The sequence below is a fragment of the Girardinichthys multiradiatus genome, chromosome 23, assembly GCF_021462225.1.
Source record: "Girardinichthys multiradiatus isolate DD_20200921_A chromosome 23, DD_fGirMul_XY1, whole genome shotgun sequence".
NCBI classification, from domain to species: domain Eukaryota; kingdom Metazoa; phylum Chordata; class Actinopteri; order Cyprinodontiformes; family Goodeidae; genus Girardinichthys; species Girardinichthys multiradiatus.
Genome location: NC_061815.1, coordinates 19,053,489 through 19,075,761, shown reverse-complemented (window position 1 = coordinate 19,075,761; position 22,273 = coordinate 19,053,489). Strand labels below are relative to the sequence as shown.

Below are 22,273 nucleotides of genomic sequence, written 5' to 3'. Positions count from 1 at the left end.
GAAAATCAAAGCGTTCCTGGTCATTTGTTTGAAACACTGTCAAAACAAACGTTGTGCATCTTTATTACACAGATTTATTTGTGCGTGATGTGAGAGATGTATTGTTTTCTGTTGGTTTGTGTAAACGTGTGGTCATGCCGTCGTGTGTCCTGTCCTCTCCAGTTCTCTGTGTTCCTGGGTTTGATCTTCTTCCTGGAGCTGACTGCAGGGATCCTTGCCTTTGTCTTCAAGGACTGGATCAAAGACCAGCTGAACTTTTTCATCAACAATAACATCAAGGCGTATCGCGATGACATCGACTTGCAGAATCTCATTGACTTCGCCCAGGAATATGTGAGTTACCACACCCATCGACTGAAATTCATGTGAAAACCTATCTTCCTTCCTTAGGCATTGCTCATCTGCCTGCTGGAAGACTGAATTTTCTCTTGTGCAATCTTGTTTTTTACGTACTATAGAGATCAGCCTAGTATTTAGCTGCGAGGACATTTTTGGAAAAAATCTCATTATTAATGTGATTGTAATTCCTTCTCTTCATCATCCAATTACATAACTCCATGCTCTGTGATGACGTACTGTAAAATAGATTAGATCTATGGTTGATTCAATTAGTTTTCTGTAGTCCCCACAAGCTACAGTAAGCTGCCTATCTAACTGAGCTTAAGAGCTTAGATCAGAAAGCAGGAATTTTCTCTGAGCCTGTTGTTTCTGCTGTCTCAGTGGTCGTGCTGTGGAGCTCATGGGCCTGACGACTGGAACCAGAACATCTACTTCAACTGCACTGACAAGAATCCCAGTAGAGAGCGCTGTGGAGTCCCCTTCTCCTGTTGTGTCAAAGATCCTGCCGTGAGTCATTCATTGCCATCACGAAAACATCTCCATCTGTTTCACTTGCATTATTTCTCATTATTTCACTTTAGTGGTTCTCATCCTAGTGTTTCTCCCGTTTTCCACCACCAGAGATCTCAGCACAGATTAGACACAGCAAGGAAACATTGGAATTACAAGCGTTTTTAAAAAGAATTAGACAATACCTAGAGTTGACAAATTTTTGATTAGAATGGTATTCCCTGCAGACACAATCCGGTCCTACAATTATACCAGCAAAAAACAACCCAAAAAGCTGTTTATTATGTTTGATATAGCACCTTGCATCTGCAAACAAAAACTGTCAAACAGGAGCCCCCCCAGAAAATTGTCAGCAGTCTTTATGCACCATTTTGCAGCATACTTCAGTTGGAAATTAGGTCCCATTTAAGATTTAGACAAGTTCTTCATGAGCCCTTTGAACTCTCTTGTCATTAGGATGATTCTTGTCAAACAAATGTTTCATAAAGAACACAGGTTAATTAAATAGCAGATTTTTCAGGGAAGAGCTATTGCACCCAAACTTTCACTATGTTCTTCCATTCCTTACATATCTGCTGAAAGCTGAATAACTACAGGTGCTTCTCAAAATATTAGCATATTGTGATAAAGTTCATTATTTTCCATAATGTCATGATGAAAATTTAACATTCATATATTTTAGATTCATTGCACACTAACTGAAATATTTCAGGTCTTTTATTGTCTTAATACGGATGATTTTGGCATACAACTCATGAAAACCCAAAATTCCTATCTCACAAAATTAGCATATTTCATCCGACCAATAAAAGAAAAGTGTTTTTAATACAAAAAACGTCAATCTTCAAATAATCATGTACAGTTATGCACTCAATACTTGGTCGGGAATCCTTTGACAGAAATGACTGCTTCAATGCGGCGTGGCATGGAGGCAATCAGCCTGTGGCACTGCTGAGGTCTTATGGAGGCCCAGGATGCTTCGATAGCGGCCTTTAGCTCATCCAGAGTGTTGGATCTTGAGTCTCTCAACGTTCTCTTCACAATATCCCACAGATTCTCTACGGGGTTCAGGTCAGGAGAGTTGGCAGGCCAATTGAGCACAGTGATACCATGGTCAGTAAACCATTTACCAGTGGTTTTGGCACTGTGAGCAGGTACCAGGTCGTGCTGAAAAATGAAATCTTCATCTCCATAAAGCTTTTCAGCAGATGGAAGCATGAAGTGCTCCAAAATCTCCTGATAGCTAGCTGCATTGACCCTGCCCTTGATAAAACACAGTGGACCAACACCAGCAGCTGACACGGCACCCCAGACCATCACTGACTGTGGGTACTTGACACTGGACTTCTGGCATTTTGGCATTTCCTTCTCCCCAGTCTTCCTCCAGACTCTGGCACCTTGATTTCTGAATGACATGCAGAATTTGCTTTCATCCGAAAAAAGTACTTTGGACCACTGAGCAACAGTCCAGTGCTGCTTCTCTGTAGCCCAGGTCTGGGGAATGCGGCACCTGTAGCCCATTTCCTGCACACGCCTGTGCACGGTGGCTCTGGATGTTTCTACTCCAGACTCAGTCCACTGCTTCCGCAGGTCCCCCAAGGTCTGGAATCGGCCCTTCTCCACAATCTTCCTCAGGGTCCGGTCACCTCTTCTCGTTGTGCAGCGTTTTCTGCCACACTTTTTCCTTCCCACAGACTTCCTACTGAGGAGCCTTGATACAGCACTCTGAGAACAGCCTATTCGTTCAGAAATTTCTTTCTGTGTCTTACCCTCTTGCTTGAGGGTGTCAATAGTGGCCTTCTGGACAGCAGTCAGGTCGGCAGTCTTACCCATGATTGGGGTTTTGAGTGATGAACCAGGCTGGGAGTTTTAAAGGCCTCAGGAATCTTTTGCAGGTGTTTAGAGTTAACTCGTTGATTCAGATGATTAGGTTCATAGCTCGTTTAGAGACCCTTTTAATGATATGCTAATTTTGTGAGATAGGAATTTTGGGTTTTCATGAGCTGTATGCCAAAATCATCCGTATTAAGACAATAAAAGACCTGAAATATTTCAGTTAGTGTGCAATGAATCTAAAATATATGAATGTTAAATTTTCATCATGACATTACGGAAAATAATGAACTTTATCACAATATGCTAATATTTTGAGAAGGACCTGTATGTCAGAATAAAATTAAAATAACCCGTCACAAACATAAAACACGACAACTCATACAAAGGGCAGATATGCATCAATGAAGATGAGAGTTAGTGTTAATATTTAGGTATTCTTGCCATTGTTTTTTCACTGTGAATGTGCGCCAGTGTTTTTAGTTACATGTATAGAAACCTTCAGTAAAAAAAACAACAATCGCGGAACCATTTGTTTACTTTTTGGCCATGTGGAAATACTTGCGATGTTCTGATCTGAACAGGTATAGGCTCGAGGTCCCGATCACGTCTTTTTAAACTAATCAGTAATTGGAGCATTTGATTGCACTGAACTCCTACTACTGTCTGTGGTTTTACATCTGCTGCACGCCCAACGCCATCAGCAGTAAAAGCCGTAAGCTGTCCTTACACGTGGCGTTGGAAAGTGCCCACTAATATTATTAGCATAAGTGTGGAAGAAGTAGAAACAGAAATGAAAAGCAGTTCAACTCAAATGCAGTTTTAGGAGCTGCTGTAGCTACGGTACACTCTCCTCTGCTGACACAAGCAGACACACCTTTATTTGAGCAAGATAAGAAATTCTTCATCATCTGAGTGTGTCATACGTCACCACTATTGGCTTCCTTACAGACATTTGGATGTTGGAGGTTTTCCTCATGTCACTGCCTACAGTGCAGCACACTAAACAGATACTGTATAAATCATTGAGAAATCACCAAGCATGTCTGTAATTTCACCTGATAATGAAAGAAGAAAAATGTGATGGACGATATGGAGCTTCCGAACACAAGTTGCTTTACACTTCCATTGGTTGTGCATGAAGGATTCCTCTCACAATGCAGCACCACAGAGAGCAGATGCTACTCATAGGACGATAACTGACTACTACGAGTCCTTTAAACTTGTGCACAGTGCTACTGACATCTCAATCATATGAGATGCATTGAAATTAAAAACGTTTTTGTACATATGGTACATAGAGTGCAATTCTGTGCCTGAATAACATGCAGGTATCAGATCAAGCCTCCATATCCAGGGTTTCTACACTCATTCAAAAATAAAACAAATGGCAATTTTTTCTAAACTATAATCTATAATTTTAAATTCTGCTTGAACTGGAGCTGATGAACTTGGTCTAAAATGCCAAATAAAACACTAAAACTGCAAATTTTTCCAAACGAAATGATGGGATCAATCTTTGTACAAGCATTTAGTCTAAAATTTCTTCATTACTTATTTAAAAAATCTACAAGTTAAACACTTTGAAATAGAGCTGATCTAAGTTAGTCCAGATTCGATAAAAGCAGAACGATGGCTCTATATCACGCTCCAAGGACTAATTTCAGCATTGTATTGTTTCATTATTTGTGGAATCCACAGATAAGACCAGATTTTCATAAACAGATTCAAGGTTATAGGTTTGTGCTCAAATGTAAAACAAAATGTGAAAAACATCGTACAGTCTGAAAAGTATGAAAAACGTGCAAAAACCCGTGGGTATCAGCAAATATGTAATCTTAAATGACTGAAATACCAAGGTTTTAAAAAGTCAATGAGTTTAATGTTTAATGTTTAAAGTTTAATGAGATGTCACAGAAAGTGACCGGGGTTGTCCCCAGTTGTCTCCAGCATAGAGTAACGGAGCTGTTGCTGCACACTGCTCGTCAGCTGGCACTTACAAAAAAAGTCAGATTCGGCTGTTTGGAAATATTTTGCTGTTCAAAGAACAGACACTCGACTGGCAGAAAGGTTGAATATTCTTCACAATGAGTACTTTAAAAATACAGCTATGTTTAGATGGTATTTATTCTTTCATTTACTTAAGTCCGTATATCAGAATCAAAACTGATATTTTAACTCTAATAATCAAACTGTCAATATTTTAGCAACAATGGGAAACGTAATGAAAACATCTGTTCCACTTGCATTATTTCTCGATATTCCGCTTAAGTGACTCCTAACCTGGAGCTGCTCCCCTTTTCCACTACCAGAGATCTCAGGACAGATGAGACCTAATCCTTAAGTACAAAGTACTTATTTCGTAATACCTATAAAACTGTGGTATTCTTGCTCAAGGTTATCATACCTTGAAAATCTCATCCCGGATCTGTTCTTTGACATCCCTGGTGAACACTCCGAAAAAAAAGTATTTTGCTACTTGTTTATTTTTGTCAAACTTAGCAAGTGTTCAATCGTTTGAGCAACAAGCAAAAATGCAGCATCGAAATAATTCAAATCAATCTTTTTTTTTGTGCTTTTTTTTATCCTATTTCTGTAGGAGGATGTCATCAACACGCAGTGTGGTTATGATATCCGGCTTCAAGGGGTTTGTATTCTGGCTGGTCTCTGTATTCATGATTATTTGATCTTCGCTAATTGCCTAATGACTAACATACTACTAAAAGGCAGTTAAATCAGGTATTGTCTGCTTTAAAGGAATAATATAGGATTTTTTCTGTTTTACAGTAAAAAAAAAATGGATTAGTAGACATTAAATAAAAGCTGTCCTAGCAGATGGAGAGAATGTAAAGGGTTTATAAGCACACAGACTCTCATGGATGCTTCTTCCCTGTAATAACAGATTGTTCTTCTAACAGGGATAATTAGACTCCAGTTTTAGCCCATAGAGGAGCCTAACTCCACTCTGTAATTGGCCGCTCTGTGGGTTATGCCAGTCCGTTCCCTTTTCCACCATGTGTGGGTGTGGTGGTTACAACTCACTGCACTGCAGTCACAAAGATTGCTGTTGCTAGGCAAGCTGCAGTACTGTGAACCACCTGCCACAGAGTTGATATGGATTAATTTTCTCTGTGCTCTTGTGCTGACCAGTGAAACTATCAGGGATGTGCAGAGAGTTCCTGTGCAGCCCGCCTCAGGAAGCACAGGGTGGGGAATGAGGAAGAGCAGGAGACATGTGGAGGACAGGGGAACAACAAAGGAAGGGAGCCAAAATAGCTTCAGAGGAAGTTCACAGGCAGAATAACATTGTGTTCCCTGCTTTTTTTATTGGCTGCCAGTAACCTCTCTTTACTCCTCATTGGCTGAAAACTAGCTTTTGAGTTTTGCAAGAGAACAAATAATTAGCCAAGTTGACTTGACAAGGAAGCTTTGTATGGAGGCGCCCATTCTTACCCCTCTCTTTGGTGTCATAGCAGCAGTAAATTACACCTTTAGCTTTCTCCCTCTAAATGTAAATCATCGGCTCAACGAGATGACAGAGACGTCTGGTATGAGGAAAAAGATTCCCACTGTTTGCTTATTCCAGGCAGGGTCATCAGCCACTAGCTTCATGTTCTCCAAACAGTCCTAGCTATGTGGAAATCATTAAGTGTGACTCAGCTCTTCTGCTGTGGTATGGCATCCTAAACAGTGAAGGGATCAGTGGGCAAAGTGCTTCCTATGTTTGTTTGGGCCAGCCGTTGATGGTCGCAGTTCCAGTTTTTCTTTTAAATGAATCAGAGACAGCTAAAGTCCTGTGACTCTATCAGTTATGCTAAAAAATGTCAGTTGGTTAAGTCCAGAGTTTTTTGTTATTCTAATTATGTGTTATGTTTTGTTTGTGAAAAGGATCTGGACCGGCAGAAAGACATCTACACCAAGGGGTGTGTGGGGCAGTTTGAGAAGTGGCTTCAGGACAACCTGATAATTGTAGCTGGGATCTTTGTTGGTATTGCACTTTTGCAGGTAATGTGTCTCTGTTTCCTCCAAACATTCACTTCAGATAAAATGGGGGTTATTTGTGTTTGTTTTAAACTCATGTTAGATTCATTGTGATTTTGTGTCATTACTGCCACTTAGTGGTGAGAGTGTGCTACATCAGGCCTCTTCAGTTCAAGCAGTTACAACCTCAACTCCACTACAGTAGTTCTATCAAATTGCATCTCAATAAATTAGAATATCAAATTTAAAGTTCATTTATTTAATTTTTTAATTCAAAGAGTGAAAATTGTATATTATATAGCTTCAACATGTTTTTTCTGTTAAATTATATAATTATAGCTTAGAACTAATGGGAACCTAAAATCCAATTTCTCAGAAAATTTTATTATTATGTAGTATGAATTTAAAAAAATAGATAATAATACATTTTTAATGCAGGCATGTCAGGTGACTGAAAATTGCTCCCATCTACTGTATTATATATCCACCTAGAACCTTAGGGTCTCCTTTTGCATGAATTACTGCATCAATGCAGCGTTGCAAGGAGGCGATCCGTCTGTGGCTCTGCTGAGGTGTAATGGGAGACTTCAGCTTGTCTGCGTTGCCGGTTATGATGTCTCACACCTCTCTCTGGACAACATCCCATATATTGTCTATAGGATATTGGTCTTGCCAATTTGCTGGCCAGTCAAGAACAGTGGCAGTGTGTGCAGGTGCCAGATGGCTGTGTAGATTTTGGACTTGATAAAACACAGTAGACCAACACAGGTACATGACGTGGCACCCCTAATTCACCACTGACTGTGGAAACTTCCCACTGGACTTCAAGCTGCTTTTATTGTGTTCTGCTCCACTCCTCCTGACTCTGTGACAATGATTTACAAATGCAATGTAAAATTTACTTTAATCTATACAGGGGAACATAGAACCACAGCGAATGTCCAGTGCTTTTTTCTCCTTAGCTCGGGTACAATTCTTGTGACATTGTCTCTGGTTCAGCAATGGTTTAACACGGAATACAAAGATTGTAGCCCATTTCCTAGTTGTGTCTGTGTCTCCTAACATTTCTTAAATGGAATATGGTTCACAAACCTCTCAAGGCTGCATTTATCCCTGTCGTCTATGCAGCATTTTGACTTATTTTCCTTCTACTTAACTTTCCTTTAACATAATTGGGTATAGCATTCTTTGAACAACCAGCATCTTTTGTGGCTAACCCTACTTGTGGAGTGTCATTGACTGTCAGCTGGACAACTGTCAGTGACGTGGTTGCACAGGGCATATCATTTCTTTATTAAAAATCCTTTTTTAATTGATCTTATGTAGTACTCTAGTTTTCAGAGAAGCTCACTGGTTGAATTGAATTTTCTTTCCATTTTACACATTGTTCCAGCTTTTTTGGTACTGGAGTTGTGCGATGCCTTACAACTAAATGTCTCCTGTGGCTGTTTTCCAGATTTTTGGCATCTGCCTCGCTCAGAACCTGATGAGTGATGTCAAGGCTGTCAAAGCCAGCTGGTGACATGAGCCCCATCCCGCACGCCCAGCCAGGTCATTGCAGCACACTTAGTACCATCCAGATATGGATGGAGAGACAACATACTTGCAAACGTACAGTCAAAAAAGTTTATTTTCCTGTTCTTCAGTGACACTTGAAATGGGGAAGGAACATATTCAATGCAAACCAAACAGCACAGAGTTTAACCCAAATATAAAAGAAGACAGAGCTGCCTACTTGAGAGTGGATTTAAAAATTTTTGTTTTTGTTCTTTGGACAAATGTATTTATGCCACACGGTTGCACAAAGGCCCTCTTGTCAGCTGGGAAGCCATGGACGGAAGTAAGGTGATGAAAACAATAAACCAAGGAAAATTGACAGTTTCCTTTTACAGTTCAAGCATCAAAGACTTTATTCAAATGTAAAAAAGTGCCATTACTTTCCTGTGTTTGTGTCCTATATTAAATTTATCCTGTCTGCCCCCCTAATACCTCAGGACCTGGCCAATGATATGTTCTTTCTGCCACCAGGTGAAGGTAAATCTTTATTTTCACCCCATCAGTGTCAGCTATAGATAGATGAAGCAACTGAATGCAGTAAAGCAGGGCAGTTCTTTGGATGATACCTTGTTTGCCCTTTAGCGATTGTAACATTTGTTGATTCTCTGATGGAGGTTTATTTTATTAGAGTTGCTTGGTCTGGTTAAAACCTGTAGGTCAGTGCCATATAAGGAAAGGGGTTTAATGCTAGAGATTGTTGGTTATATCTGAGCATCCTTTTGGGATGTGGGATTACTGGTTTGGGGCCTTTTGTTCTTGATTTATTTACCACTTTTGTCTTATAATCTGTCCTCTGCATTAATATTTGTTGTTTGAAGACATCTTTTATTCATGCTTTATTTTGTGTCCACTTACAGATGCTTATATTCCTAAGTCATTGTTTGATTTCAAGAGGCGCCAACTGCAAAATTGCTTCTATTTGTTGGTGTTACCAATCCTTATGGAGACCAAATGGTACCAGCTGACCACTAGAGATTTCATCTGGAGTGCAAATGCCATTTTAGAAAGTCGGAATGTGAATTTATTTCCCCTTCTGTTGGAAGTGCCAGTTGAACAAAGAAATCAAACAAAGATTAAATATTAAAATTTACATTTATCTTTAATTCAGTTGTTGCATCATTTTGTCTAAAAGAAATGTTAAATAAAATTGTTAATACATGCTGTTCTCACTTTAACATGAATGCTGCTTTAACTTTTACTAGCTACTCAGTGCAGTAACCCATCTAGTGAGAGATCTCACACAACAGATTTGGAAAGAATCTTTCGTTTCTGGATGTTTCCTCGGCTAATGTTGTCTTGTTTTTAAGTTGTTTGGCTCTTACGAGTTGACTTTGCATGTCTTGCTATCCAGTTGTGAGCACAGTTTCAGTTATAACCTGGTCATTTGATAATGGTGTACTTTATTTGCAGTGTTTAACTATTGTCTCTGGTTGTAACAGTGTCATTCTGATACATGGCATAAACAGGATCTGCTGCATACACATGCATACTTAGGTTTTGAATGCTATGCACACACACCTGAAAGATGAGAGGCATTCATATTCTGGGTACACAACCACAAAACTTTCCTGCTCCACTGAGTCCGTCTGTTGAATAAATATCTTAGCACCTTTTGATCCTCTGCTGCATGTACCTGTCACATGTTGCTTTCGCCCACGTGCTCCTTTACTTCAAACCGCCACCCGATCAGAGAACGTCGGATTTGCAGCCTGCAATGTTGATGTATTTTTAAACAGTGGAGAGAAAGACGGAAAGACACAAAACAAAACAGTTTCTTGAATTTGGATGTCACAGATCCTCGAGTGGGACGACATCAGGTTTTAATGACTTCTCTCAGTTAAACTGATGTTTATCTTTGAGTAATTAGTGAATAAGTGCCTGCTGCATTTTTAGAGAAATGATCACGAGTACAAAGGGCATATTTTTCTATAATGTTTTATTTGCCTTTCTTAAAGGACACGTTTCAAGGTTTTTACACATTTTCTTTATCAGTTGTGTTCAGGCATGTAGCTCTGGATAGATATATTCATTTATATTTAGAGAAATATGTAAAAAAAGAAATAATAATAATAAATACATGAACCAAAAAAGGTAACCACAGGTTGATGCAAAGTCTGCCGCTCAAACCTGAGTTCATAATGTCAAGGTTTATGTGGTGTTTTATCCACTCAGGACGACGAAGTCAGGAGAAATCTTGTCTGAAAGCAGCAGCCTGGAGACTTAACACACTGACACCACCCAAAACTAATTCAAAACACAGCTCTAACATCATTTAGGTTTGATGCTGTAAGTCCTGATTAGCATTGTGACTCTGATTCACATGGGCATGAACCAGTGCTCCCATTTCTTTGGTGGTTAAAAAAAAAGTCATTGTCAGTTAATGCTGCACATGTTGTGGATGGAAGGGAAGTTAAAACACCCAGTTGGTATCTCCAGTCAAACTTTCTTGATTTGGTTTAGACTCTGAGGGACAATGCTGCTGCAGCTAATTATTAAAAACAAATATGCAGGGTTAATGTTTGCAGAGCATGGTTATTCATTTATTTAATACTGCAACTAATAGAAGTACTAACAGGGGACACGTTTTACTTTATAAACTTTATGCTCACAAACAATACTCGCATTTTCTTCAGTGGTCTGGCTGTTGACACCTTGCTCAACATATCTGTCTTAATGATGGGACGAAGTATGTTATGTCTGCTTCTCTCAGCCTTTGATTGATGCTTCCCTTTAATCCCAGATTCCACCTGTTCAGAGGGAGTTTTTAGTGAGTGAGGAAAAATCCATCTTCTTTTCCTGTTTAATTTCATAAAGCTCACCCACTTTTCCAGTGTACATTTTTTTTTTGTCAAGAAGCTGTCCATTGTGTAATTATTATTCTTGAGAGATTTCCAGGCAGTACTGTTAATAAACACAATATCGTCCATAAATGGAAGTGCATATACTGTTTTGTATTTTTCATTTTTTGGATTTTATTAGCCCATTAAATTTGAAATGTGGATTTTCTTATTAACACCACGTATGAAACTGGTCTTTCCCACTCTAGATCTGAGTAAAACGTGTTCTATGTTTTTTTTCCTCTTTTACACATTAATGATTAATTTCCCTTCACGCGAGTTAAGGCAGCTGATATGTTATTTACAGCAAGGATGAACACATGCTTTTTTTTCTTTTTTAATCACCTATGATGGCATGTGGTGGCTCATACCTCTCCCACTTAGACAATGCAGGAACATTTGGTGTCTGATGGCAGATGTAACTTTATAGTGTCAGGTCTGCTGCATTACAGAGCTCTCTTGTACAAAAAGCACTCCTGCCCTCCTTTTTCTGAATGCGCCGATAATCCACCTCCCTCGGTAATGATAATAACGCTGTAATAATTGGCAGCTGCGGTACAGCAAATTTCAGACGCAGAGGTGACTCAGTGGTGTCTGCTGGTTTTTTAGAGCTTTGGGTTGTTCTGCTTTTGTATTCCTTTAATGTAGCGGAAAGCACGAGGGGAGAGAGCAATGCTCATTATCCTCTGTCCTTTATCGTTATGGCCTTGCATCGTGAAACACCTTCCTAATTTCTCTGCCGTCCGTCTGGGTAATTAAATCATTCCCAGGAGGAGCCTTATGCATACCATGAATGTACATTTTACTTTATCAGCATGGACCTACAGCTTCATGGTCAGTTTGAAATCTCCTTTCTACAGTGAACAAAACAAATGAAGTTCAGGAATGTGAATAAAGACCTGTGCCCAATGAAGATTTAACAGTTTTTTATTTTTATTTTTTTATTTTAGTTTTACATTTTAAACACTGAGGGTTTTGAATAATTAACACGCATAAAACATTTAAATCAGCATGTATAACAGTATGTGATGGTTTTTCAACACCTTTTTTTTCTCCATATCTGGAAAGGTTTGAAAATGCATTAATAGGTAACCGTTTCTGATAACATCGTCATCTTCATCCACCCTGTGGATTCAGCTATAATGGCGGTTGATATGTGTATGTCGTTTAATTTACGAAGGTGAGCCACACATCACACATTGACAAGTCTTACCTCATCGTGTGCATTACGCTGCCCACATCCAAGCACAGAAGCAGCTCAGCGGATTAGTTGCTGAGCATATTAACAGTAGCAGTACCTCGGTTATTAGCACTGACATTTCTACACCACGACATGACATCTGATGGGCATACAAGTGTAAACAGAAGTTATTTTGTTAAATTGTCTGCGTTTGCAGAATCCGTAGCAGATTATGGACACAGTTTGCAACCACCTAGCCACGCTGAAACCATGTCTTGTTTTACAGCCGGCCAGCAAAAATTTTCTTTTTTTGTGCATTCATAAGTTTTTATTATTTTTTTAATTCTCTTGCTTACAGCTGAATACTACAAATGCATCTGTCTGTTCCTTGGCTTCTGTACATGCCTATTCTGAGGTGTAGCCTTGCAAAGAAATGTAAATGGGTTTTTCTGGTCTGTTACACTGTATTTTCTGTTACAACATGGCTCTTTCATATAATAAAGAATACATAAGACCAGCCCTGTTTTCTTTTTTCTTCACTTGCATAATTACAAATCGAACTCATGAATGCTTATGCTGCTGTATCATTTAATAATGCACTCAGTGAGGTGGTGTCTGTGAACATTGATTATTAAATTCTCAATTGGATTTAGGTCTGGACTTTGACTAGGCCAGTCTAACACAATATGGTTTGATCCAAATCATTCCATCACACCTGTGGCTGTATATTTGGGTGAGTCTCCAGCACTGTCTAAAGTCTTTTGCAGCATCTAAGAGGTTTTATTTCAGGATTATTCTGCATTTAGTGCCATCAGTTCTTGTATGAACTCTGACCAGTTTCTGTGTTTTAATTTAAATTCTTTTTTAATGGGTTTTTATTTTGTTGCCACTCCTGTAAAGACCAGATTTGTGAAGTGTACAAGTAATAGCTGTCCTATATGCATTTTATTTAGGAGGATCAGAGTAAAGCCGCTGAATATAAATGCGTTTTGATTTTAAAATCTAAAGTGTTAAAATCAACCTTTATCTACTACTCCTACTTTCTGTTGCTCAGTCACAAAAAATCCTGTTGAAATACATTAAAGTTTGTGGTTTTAACGTAAATATGAATGCTTTGGCAAGGACTGATATTTATGCTGCTATAACATAGATGTTAGTACTTACTGTTTCTGTGATTACAAGATTTTGTTAATATTATAAGAATTTAGCCAATAGAGGGAGACAAACAGACGGGGAGGCCAGGTTGTGACACACAGCTGCTGTGACCTCATCTTTTAATCTGGCCAGAAAGAGAAATGCTTTACCAAAGCTCTGCGGGTGTGTGTGTGTGCCCGTGTGTCGTTGTGTGCACGCCTATTATATTCCCCCATTAGAGGCTGTTGGAGAGCAGCTAGAATCTATACAAATCCATTCAGTTACCTGCTGTTACTCTTCTGCACTACAAGATTAAGATCAAACAAAAAGGGAATCAACAAACTGAATCCATATACTTCAGAGACTATTGACATTTTCCCTTACCATTCATCTTAAAGGTAAAACATGCCACTGTGGCATGCAGATTAATGTTGTTTCCTTGACAAGTAATCACTGAGTTAATGGACACCGTTGAAGTGTTTGTGTTCTGATTTCTAGGCCACAAGAGAATAGCAGGAACCGATCACAGTCCTCCCTTGGATTTCATATAAAGCAGCTGCCGCAACAATCTGTGTCTGCCTGATAAATTTGCTCTATGCGTGTGCTTTCTTTTCTTTCTATCTGGACAGGAATCGCACATCGTGCACTGCAGGCGCAATCAGTTCTCATCGTTTAATATTATTTAGTGGACACAGTTCAGAGACGTCCGTGCTGGATAGCATACACTGCATTTCCTCCATGACTGAAGATTTAATTTGCAGATTGTGCCACACATCTACAAGGCCACTTCATGATGTCTGGCTGCCCACTAACATTGCATTTTATCTCAAAGCCGAGAGCACACAGCACATCTTCATCCGGCCTTAATGTACATAATGTTCCACGTGTTGCACTCTCGGTTTCCTGCAACTGACTTTTAAGGCTCATGCGCCAACAATTCAAACTTCAGTCTGTTTGGATTGGGTGTATCGATACATGAGAGTGTGTCATGAAAATAATTTGAGTGCATTTAAAAAAATTTTTTGCTTGCCTCAGGATTTATTGTTACATTTAGGAACTTAATCACATTATTTTTGCTTTTCTGTTATTAGATCAAAAGTATCAAAATCACCAATGGTCTTAAGGTAGCCATTTGTAAATGTTCAGTGCAACTGCGGATGGCTTCGTTTCTTTTATTTATTTATTTTTTCAGTTGCGTTGAGGGTAGTTCAATCCTGGTGAAAGCTCAGGATTGAGAAAATAAACTGAAGCTAATCCATTAAGAACTTGAAAGCAGCAGGAAATATAAGAGGCAAAGAAATACAACACATCACATTTTCCTGCCCACTCTGCCATACTTAAAGTCATATGACACCACAGTTGACACTTCTCTTCTGGCAAACATCAAGGCTTCATAGAGGAAGAACTTTGAACCGTTATTAAGTTTTGTTTAAGAGGACTTTAGAGGGGTTTACAATTGGATTAAATAAGGAAATGGTTTTACAAGTTTTGAATTACTATGGATTCCCAGTTATCCATAGAGGGTTCAAATTAAAGAGACATGATCAAATATACAGGTCCTTCTCAAAATATTAGCATATTGTGATAAAGTTCATTATTTTCCATAATGTAATGATGAAAATTTAACATTCATATATTTTAGATTCATTGCACACTAACTGAAATATTGCAGGTCTTTTATTGTCTTAATACGGATGATTTTGGCATACAGCTCATGAAAACCCAAAATTCCTATCTCACAAAATTAGCATATTTCATCCGACCAATAAAAGAAAAGTGTTTTTAATACAAAAAACGTCAACCTTCAAATAATCATGTACAGTTATGCACTCAATACTTGGTCGGGAATCCTTTTGCAGAAATGACTGCTTCAATGCGGCGTGGCATGGAGGCAATCAGCCTGTGGCACAGCTGAGGTCTTATGGAGGCCCAGGATGCTTCGATAGCGGCCTTTAGCTCATCCAGAGTGTTGGGTCTTGAGTCTCTCAACGTTCTCTTCACAATATCCCACAGATTCTCTATGGGGTTCAGGTCAGGAGAGTTGGCAGGCCAATTGAGCACAGTGATACCATGGTCAGTAAACCATTTACCAGTGGTTTTGGCACTGTGAGCAGGTGCCAGGTCGTGCTGAAAAATGAAATCTTCATCTCCATAAAGCTTTTCAGCAGATGGAAGCATGAAGTGCTCCAAAATCTCCTGATAGCTAGCTGCATTGACCCTGCCCTTGATAAAACACAGTGGACCAACACCAGCAGCTGACACGGCACCCCAGACCATCACTGACTGTGGGTACTTGACACTGGACTTCTGGCATTCTGGCATTTCCTTCTCCCCAGTCTTCCTCCAGACTCTGGCACCTTGATTTCCGAATGACATGCAGAATTTGCTTTCATCCGAAAAAAGTACTTTGGACCACTGAGCAACAGTCCAGTGCTGCTTCTCTGTAGCCCAGGTCTGGGGAATGCGGCACCTGTAGCCCATTTCCTGCACACGCCTGTGCACGGTGGCTCTGGATGTTTCTACTCCAGACTCAGTCCACTGCTTCCGCAGGTCCCCCAAGGTCTGGAATCGGCCCTTCTCCACAATCTTCCTCAGGGTCCGGTCACCTCTTCTCGTTGTGCAGCGTTTTCTGCCACACTTTTTCCTTCCCACAGACTTCCCACTGAGGTGCCTTGATACAGCACTCTGGGAACAGCCTATTCGTTCAGAAATGTCTTTCTGTGTCTTACCCTCTTGCTTGAGGGTGTCAATAGTGGCCTTCTGGACAGCAGTCAGGTCGGCAGTCTTACCCATGATTGGGGTTTTGAGAGATGAACCAGGCTGGGAGTTTTAAAGGCCTCAGGAATCTTTTGCAGGTGTTTAGAGTTAACTCGTTGATTCAGATGATTAGGTTCATAGCTCGTTTAGAGACCCTTTTAATGATATGCTAATTTTGTGAGATAGGAATTTTGGGTTTTCATGAGCTGTATGCCAAAATCATCCGTATTAAGAGAATAAAAGACTTGAAATATTTCAGTTAGTGTGCAATGAATCTAAAATATATGAATGTTAAATTTTTATCATTACATTATGGAAAATAATGAACTTTATCACAATATGCTAATATTTTGAGAAGGACCAGTATACATTCACATCATTATTTGGTTAACCATCCCTTAGCAAGCTGCAGTCAAGAAGATACACCAACAACCGTGTGGCACAATTCTGATTGGATTTTTGGTTAATCATCTTGGCAGACTTGGTAGAGTTAAGTTAAACTGGTCTTGTTTCGTGACACAAACCCTACTTGTAAGAATCGTCCACAGGTTTCCAATGGGGTTAAGCTCAGGGCGTTGTGAAGACCATTCAACAAACGTAGGCTGCCCTATTCATTCTTAATCCAGTTTTAATCTCTGGCAATAACTGTTTTGTTGGAGTTGCCAAGATACAATTATTAGGGTCTTGATAGAAGTGATGAAGAGTTTGGAGGTAGTCCTCCCTCTTCATCATTGATAGCACTACAGTGTGAAATGCACTTCACAGTGGACAGCAACACTGGCGCTGCAGTAGCTTACAGTTGATGGCAGGCTTAACATTTAGGCAAGTTATTTGTATAGCACTATTTTTAACACAAACCAATCAAGTTCTTTACAGTGAACCAAAGTAAAGACATTAAAATAGCAAAGACCTTTAAGGTTTGCCTAAAAAGAGAGCTCAACATGTGAAACACTTAAAAGCATTGCATTAAAGGAAGCAAATGTTAAAATGCAAATTTTATCTTCATTTTGACGTTTTTTTCACTCATTGGTTATTGGTTATTGGCCAAACAGCTAACTGGTGAGATTCCAAATGTTTTCAGTTGGATTTATAAGGATCTTGTCACAGACCTGACAGGCAACTCAGAAATGTATTTTGGCCCAAAACATTTTAGTGGCTTATAAACTAAAAGAAACATTTTTAAATTTATTCTTTCACAAACAAGGAGTCAGTGCAGTGAACTATCATTAAGAACTGGAGTCACATTAATTTCTTGGGGTTGTTTAAGACTGGCCACATTTTGGATGAGCTTCAACTGCTTGACTGATTTTGACAGACCTGTGAAGAAAGCATTACAATAATCCAAGCTGCTCAAACTCAAATTCAATTCAATTCAGTTTAATTATGTAGTGCCTATTCACAAAACATGTCACCTCATAGCAATTCAAAAAGTAAATTTAGTCGAATCATACAGATTTCAGGTCAGGTATATTCATTCAAATTTATCCTAACTATCAAACAGTGCAGTCAGATTCAGTTTATTATTCAGATTGGTTAAAAAGTATTTCTATCTAAGGAAACCCAGCAGATTGCATCCAGTCAGGGACTTGCAGCATTCACTCCTCCCAGATGAGCATGTAGAGACAGTGGACAGTCAGTGGCGTTGACTTTGCAGCAATCCCTCATACTGACCATGCATGTAGCAACAGTGGAGAGGAAAAACTCCCTTTTAACAGGAAGAAACCTCCAGCAGAACCAGGCTCAGTGTGAGCGGCCATCTGCCACGACCGACTGGGGGTTTTAGAGAACAGAGCAGAGACAGAAAAAGAATACAGAAGGACTGATCCAGGATTCTTTCGGAAAAGTACAACATTAAAGGCAGTAGTAGCTCCTTTAGTGGCTTCATCTAGTAGAGAAAAACAGCTTAGCAGATAAACTCTGAGCCAGTTTTCAAGTCTAGAGTATCAAAGAGAGCTTATACATAAAAGCATGCATCTGCATGAGTTTATTTCTGTATATAGTTTATTTCTATATATGTTTGAGCCTGTATGTATAATTTAGACACTGGGAATTATGAGAAGTCCACAATACATAAAAAAAAAAAAATGCATACCCAGTTCTGCCCTCTGATGGTCTGGCAACCTGTCCAGGGTGTACCCTGCTGGACATAGGCACCAGACCCAATGTGGATGGATTTTTTGATGTTTGATCTTCTGCAATCATTCCTCTGGGAAAAATTGTATAAATAAATCTGTAAACGTTTCAAGAAAAGGTGGAAACGAAGTTATTAATGAAGCATTTGCTCAAATTAGTCTGACCTATTCTGCTTGCTTTTTATTTGGGCCCAACCTGAGAAGCTGTTAACTTCATTGGGAATTTATAAATAGAAATCTACACTCAATTTTCCTCAGTGCTGTTACAGAAAAAGAAATAAATGATCCTGTAAAAAATGTAAGAACAAGGGATCCACTGATTTACATGGTATTGATATGTCTTTGTAAAACATGTAACTGAGGGGATTTCAAAACCACTACAATATATCACTAGTCATTCATTTGAAACTGATTTATTTCCTAAAAAAAAAATGAAAATAGCTAAAGTAATCCCATTATACAAAAATTGATATTTGCAATTTTCTAACTGCATACCTATATATCTGTACCACAGTTCACAAGGATATTAGAAAAACTGTTTAATAATAGACTGGAAAAATGTTTAGAAATTAATCAATGAAAGTCAATATGGTTTTAGATCCAAACAATCAACATTAACCACACTTGATGTTACTAAAGAATTAAGCACTGCTGCTGACAATAAGAAAATTGCTGTTCGATTGTTGATATCAAAAAACATTTGACACAATAAATCATGATTTACTGTTCAAACTGGAATGCTATGGGATCACGGGGCTTGTGTTACAGTGGGTTAAAATTTATTAAAGTGAGGAAAACAGATTGTAAACCTGGGAGATGTGTTGTTTTGGACACCGTTTGTGGCATTCCTCAGGGGTTGGTACCAGTGTTTCATATTTTATAGGAAATGGTAAATATCTTAAAAATGAAGTTTGTATTATTTGCCGATGACACAATTTCTGTGTTGGAAATAACTTTGAACAACTGTTAAAGAATGTAATTGCAGAAATTAATAAATGAAAATTATGGTTTGATACTAATAAGTCATCTATGAATCTGAACAAAACTAAAAATAACGTTATTTGGAAACTATAGACCAAACATGGAGCTCAAAATACAGATTAAGAAGGTGAAAACTGAAATGGTACATAAAAACAAATTCTCTGGTATCCTAAACTGGAAACCTCACATCAAGTATGTTTAAATTAAATGATCAAAAAGCATTTCTGTATTGCACAAAGCCAAACATTTATTAGATCATGAAACGCTTCACGTTCTGTGCTATCCCATAGTTTTAGCCCATTTCAGTTACTATGCAGAGATTTGAGGAAATAATTACAAAACTGCAATAGAGTCATTAATCATATTTCAAAAAACAGCAATGAGAACACTTAACAAGGCTGGGTACCTAGAACACACTAACCTACTATTTATACAATGAAATTTATTAAAATTCATGGAAATACTTGAACTACAAACAGCACAAATTATGTTCAAAACCCAAAATAACCAGCTACAAGAAATAAATGGGAGTGAGTTTATGAGTTAAAAGGTCTAAATCAATATAAAACACCCATCATCAGAACAACAAAGAAAACCATCTGTATTTCTATGTGTGGTTTAAGCTTTGGCACCGTCTGAACGAGAAGTTCATACAATGTTCAGATGTTCATTAAACAGTTTTATTATTATTATTATTGATGTTGTTGCTTTTATTGTAAGTAGTTGGTGGAGATAGACACCAGCTCCACCCTGTGCAGAATAAGCGGTTATAGAAAATGGATGGATAGATGGTACATGCAATTGTATAGTGCTTTAGCAAGTCCCCAGAGACCTTTACACTACAATCAGTCATCCACCCACTCATACACTGACATTGATAAGCATTGACAATGTGGCTACAGCTGCCCTTGGGCAGACTGGCCACCAACAGACCCAAGGACACAATGACTGAGATGGACAGAGTGGGGGTTTGAACCCGCAACCCACCGGTTACAGGATGAACTCCTACCATCTATCCAATACACATCCTCAACTTACAGAAAAGGGGAAGAAAAGAAACGACAAACTATCCCTTTAAGTGTTATCTTATGTGTGTTTCATCTATTATGGCTGTTTTATGACAACAAAATACAAAGTAATTCCACCAGTATAAGTAATGGGATGACATTCAAAGTAATTAAATACATAAAAAGGTCTGTAAATAACAAAGCATAAAAACAAAAGTGGTGATTACAGCACACATGACAATTAGGATCATTGTGACATTAACTATTAAATATTTCATAGTTTTATCCTGTTTTTCAAGTTTTGGGTTTAATTTGAGGTTTGAGTAACCCTGAAGACTTGTGACTCACTAAGGAGTAACACGTCAGCTGTAAATTCTTTTTTAACACACTAAATAACTCTAAAGAGCTATCAATATGTGTTTAGATTGTCTTAAACCTTCATTTAGCAGCTGAGTTGGAAGCATTCAGTTAGTAATGGTCCCATTAAAGAGCACAGCCGTTTTAAAGGAGCCTATTAACCTTTGCTTAACAGTCAAAGCCGGGAAAACATCTTGTTCCTGGTGGTATGTTAGTTTGACCTGGTGTTACTAAAGGGGTTCTGGGAAGCATCCCAACAAAGTTAAAATCATTAATTTCTTATCACCGGCTTTTAGAGGACAAATATAGAAGAGGAGGTTGGGTTAAGTGAGATTAATTAACGGCAATCCAAGCTGGAATGTTCCAGCAACGACTGTCCCTCTATCATTTGTTCACCAACAAAACACATTAATCAACATAGTTTTCGCTTATAGCGCTAATTCAGAGTTAAGGCCATCTAAAGGCATGAATCAAAACATAAATACAGAAAATACTGGTGAACTCTCCAGGGTGTACCCCACCTCTCGCCTAAATGGATATAGACAATGAAAGAATAAATAGAATTACACTCAAGTGCCAAGCACTCCCTTTTCCTACTAATGTTCACATGATAATAACACCCACAGCTTCAGAGTAAAACAGGAAAACCCCTGAGGTAAAGTGATTGATCTGAACAAGTTGTCAGGGAATAATATTAACACTGAGAAACAGTGGGAAAAGTCCCTTCAGCTCTCTGAGAGGGACAAAATCTGTCCAACCACTGAATGGGGGCTGATAAGTCCCCCTGGCACTGGTGGTGACTGATGTTATTGATGTGAAGCCTGCTATTCCCCCAACAAACTTTCAAAGGCACCCATTCAGCAGTGGGTGACGTCACATCTGCGTCAGGGAGCTTGGAGAAGCAGACATCACATGACAGCACTCAACTTTTTCATGTGGTGAGTTGAGGATGGCGATGGAGGAACACTGTGGAGCTTTAGCTGTTATTTTTTCAGGTTTTTAGTTAAGTTTATCCAAGAAAAATTCCCTTTAGTCTTTTCTTCCTGCTTCAGTTCATTACCGGTATAATCCCCAACAATCAAAAGTGAGTGGCCTCCACATATAAAATAAATGCACATATTCCAAGAGATATCTGAGTTCTGTGGCATTCAGTGTGATCGAACATGCCCAATTGGTTTATGACATAACTGAATGAGAATGCCTCTGAAACAAGAAAAAATGAGGATGAATCAGAACCTTGAATTAAACAGTCAGGAGTGATTGTGGCCCAAGCGCAAAACTCGTAGCACTGCTTTCAATCTGCTCAGTTCTCGGTGTCATTGGTGTTGTGAGGGCACGCTGAAGGGGAGAGCTTCCCAGGCCGACCATTACTCACCCAAGCTCCGTTTTAAAGACAAAAATCACAAAGGAGCTAATTGGCTGTCACCCTTTGTTTGTGTGGGATTATTTATTGGTGGGCCACAAAGAGACCTCAGAAGAGAGACGAAGGTGTGGACGTTTGTGGTACACCTTTATTTTATTTAGATCAATTTATTAACATATGGACCAGAAAGGTAAAACACTAATTATGAAGTTGAACAGATTAGATTGAAGATCATTATTGCAGATACTACCGTTCCTTCCAAAAATATTCACACTTCTTGAATGTTTTCACATTTTGTCGGTTAC

General features: G+C 38.8%; 1 protein-coding gene across 4 annotated transcripts in view; it reads left to right on the top strand.

Annotated features, from left to right (window-relative positions):
- Window positions 1–12,754, top strand: part of tspan17 (tetraspanin 17) — a 31,110-nt gene extending 18,356 nt beyond the window's left edge. For 2 of the 4 annotated variants that reach the window (XM_047353493.1, XM_047353489.1), the window contains 5 exons: window positions 163–333; window positions 721–846; window positions 5,282–5,329; window positions 6,571–6,687; window positions 8,120–12,754. In XM_047353493.1, the coding sequence (XP_047209449.1) occupies window positions 163–333; window positions 721–846; window positions 5,282–5,329; window positions 6,571–6,687; window positions 8,120–8,185 (528 nt within the window). In that variant the 3' untranslated portion in view covers window positions 8,186–12,754. The remainder of the gene's footprint in view (window positions 1–162; window positions 334–720; window positions 847–5,281; window positions 5,330–6,570; window positions 6,688–8,119) is intronic. The other 2 variants (XM_047353490.1, XM_047353491.1) reach the window with 2 other exon arrangements.
- Window positions 12,755–22,273: the final 9,519 nt, after the last annotated feature.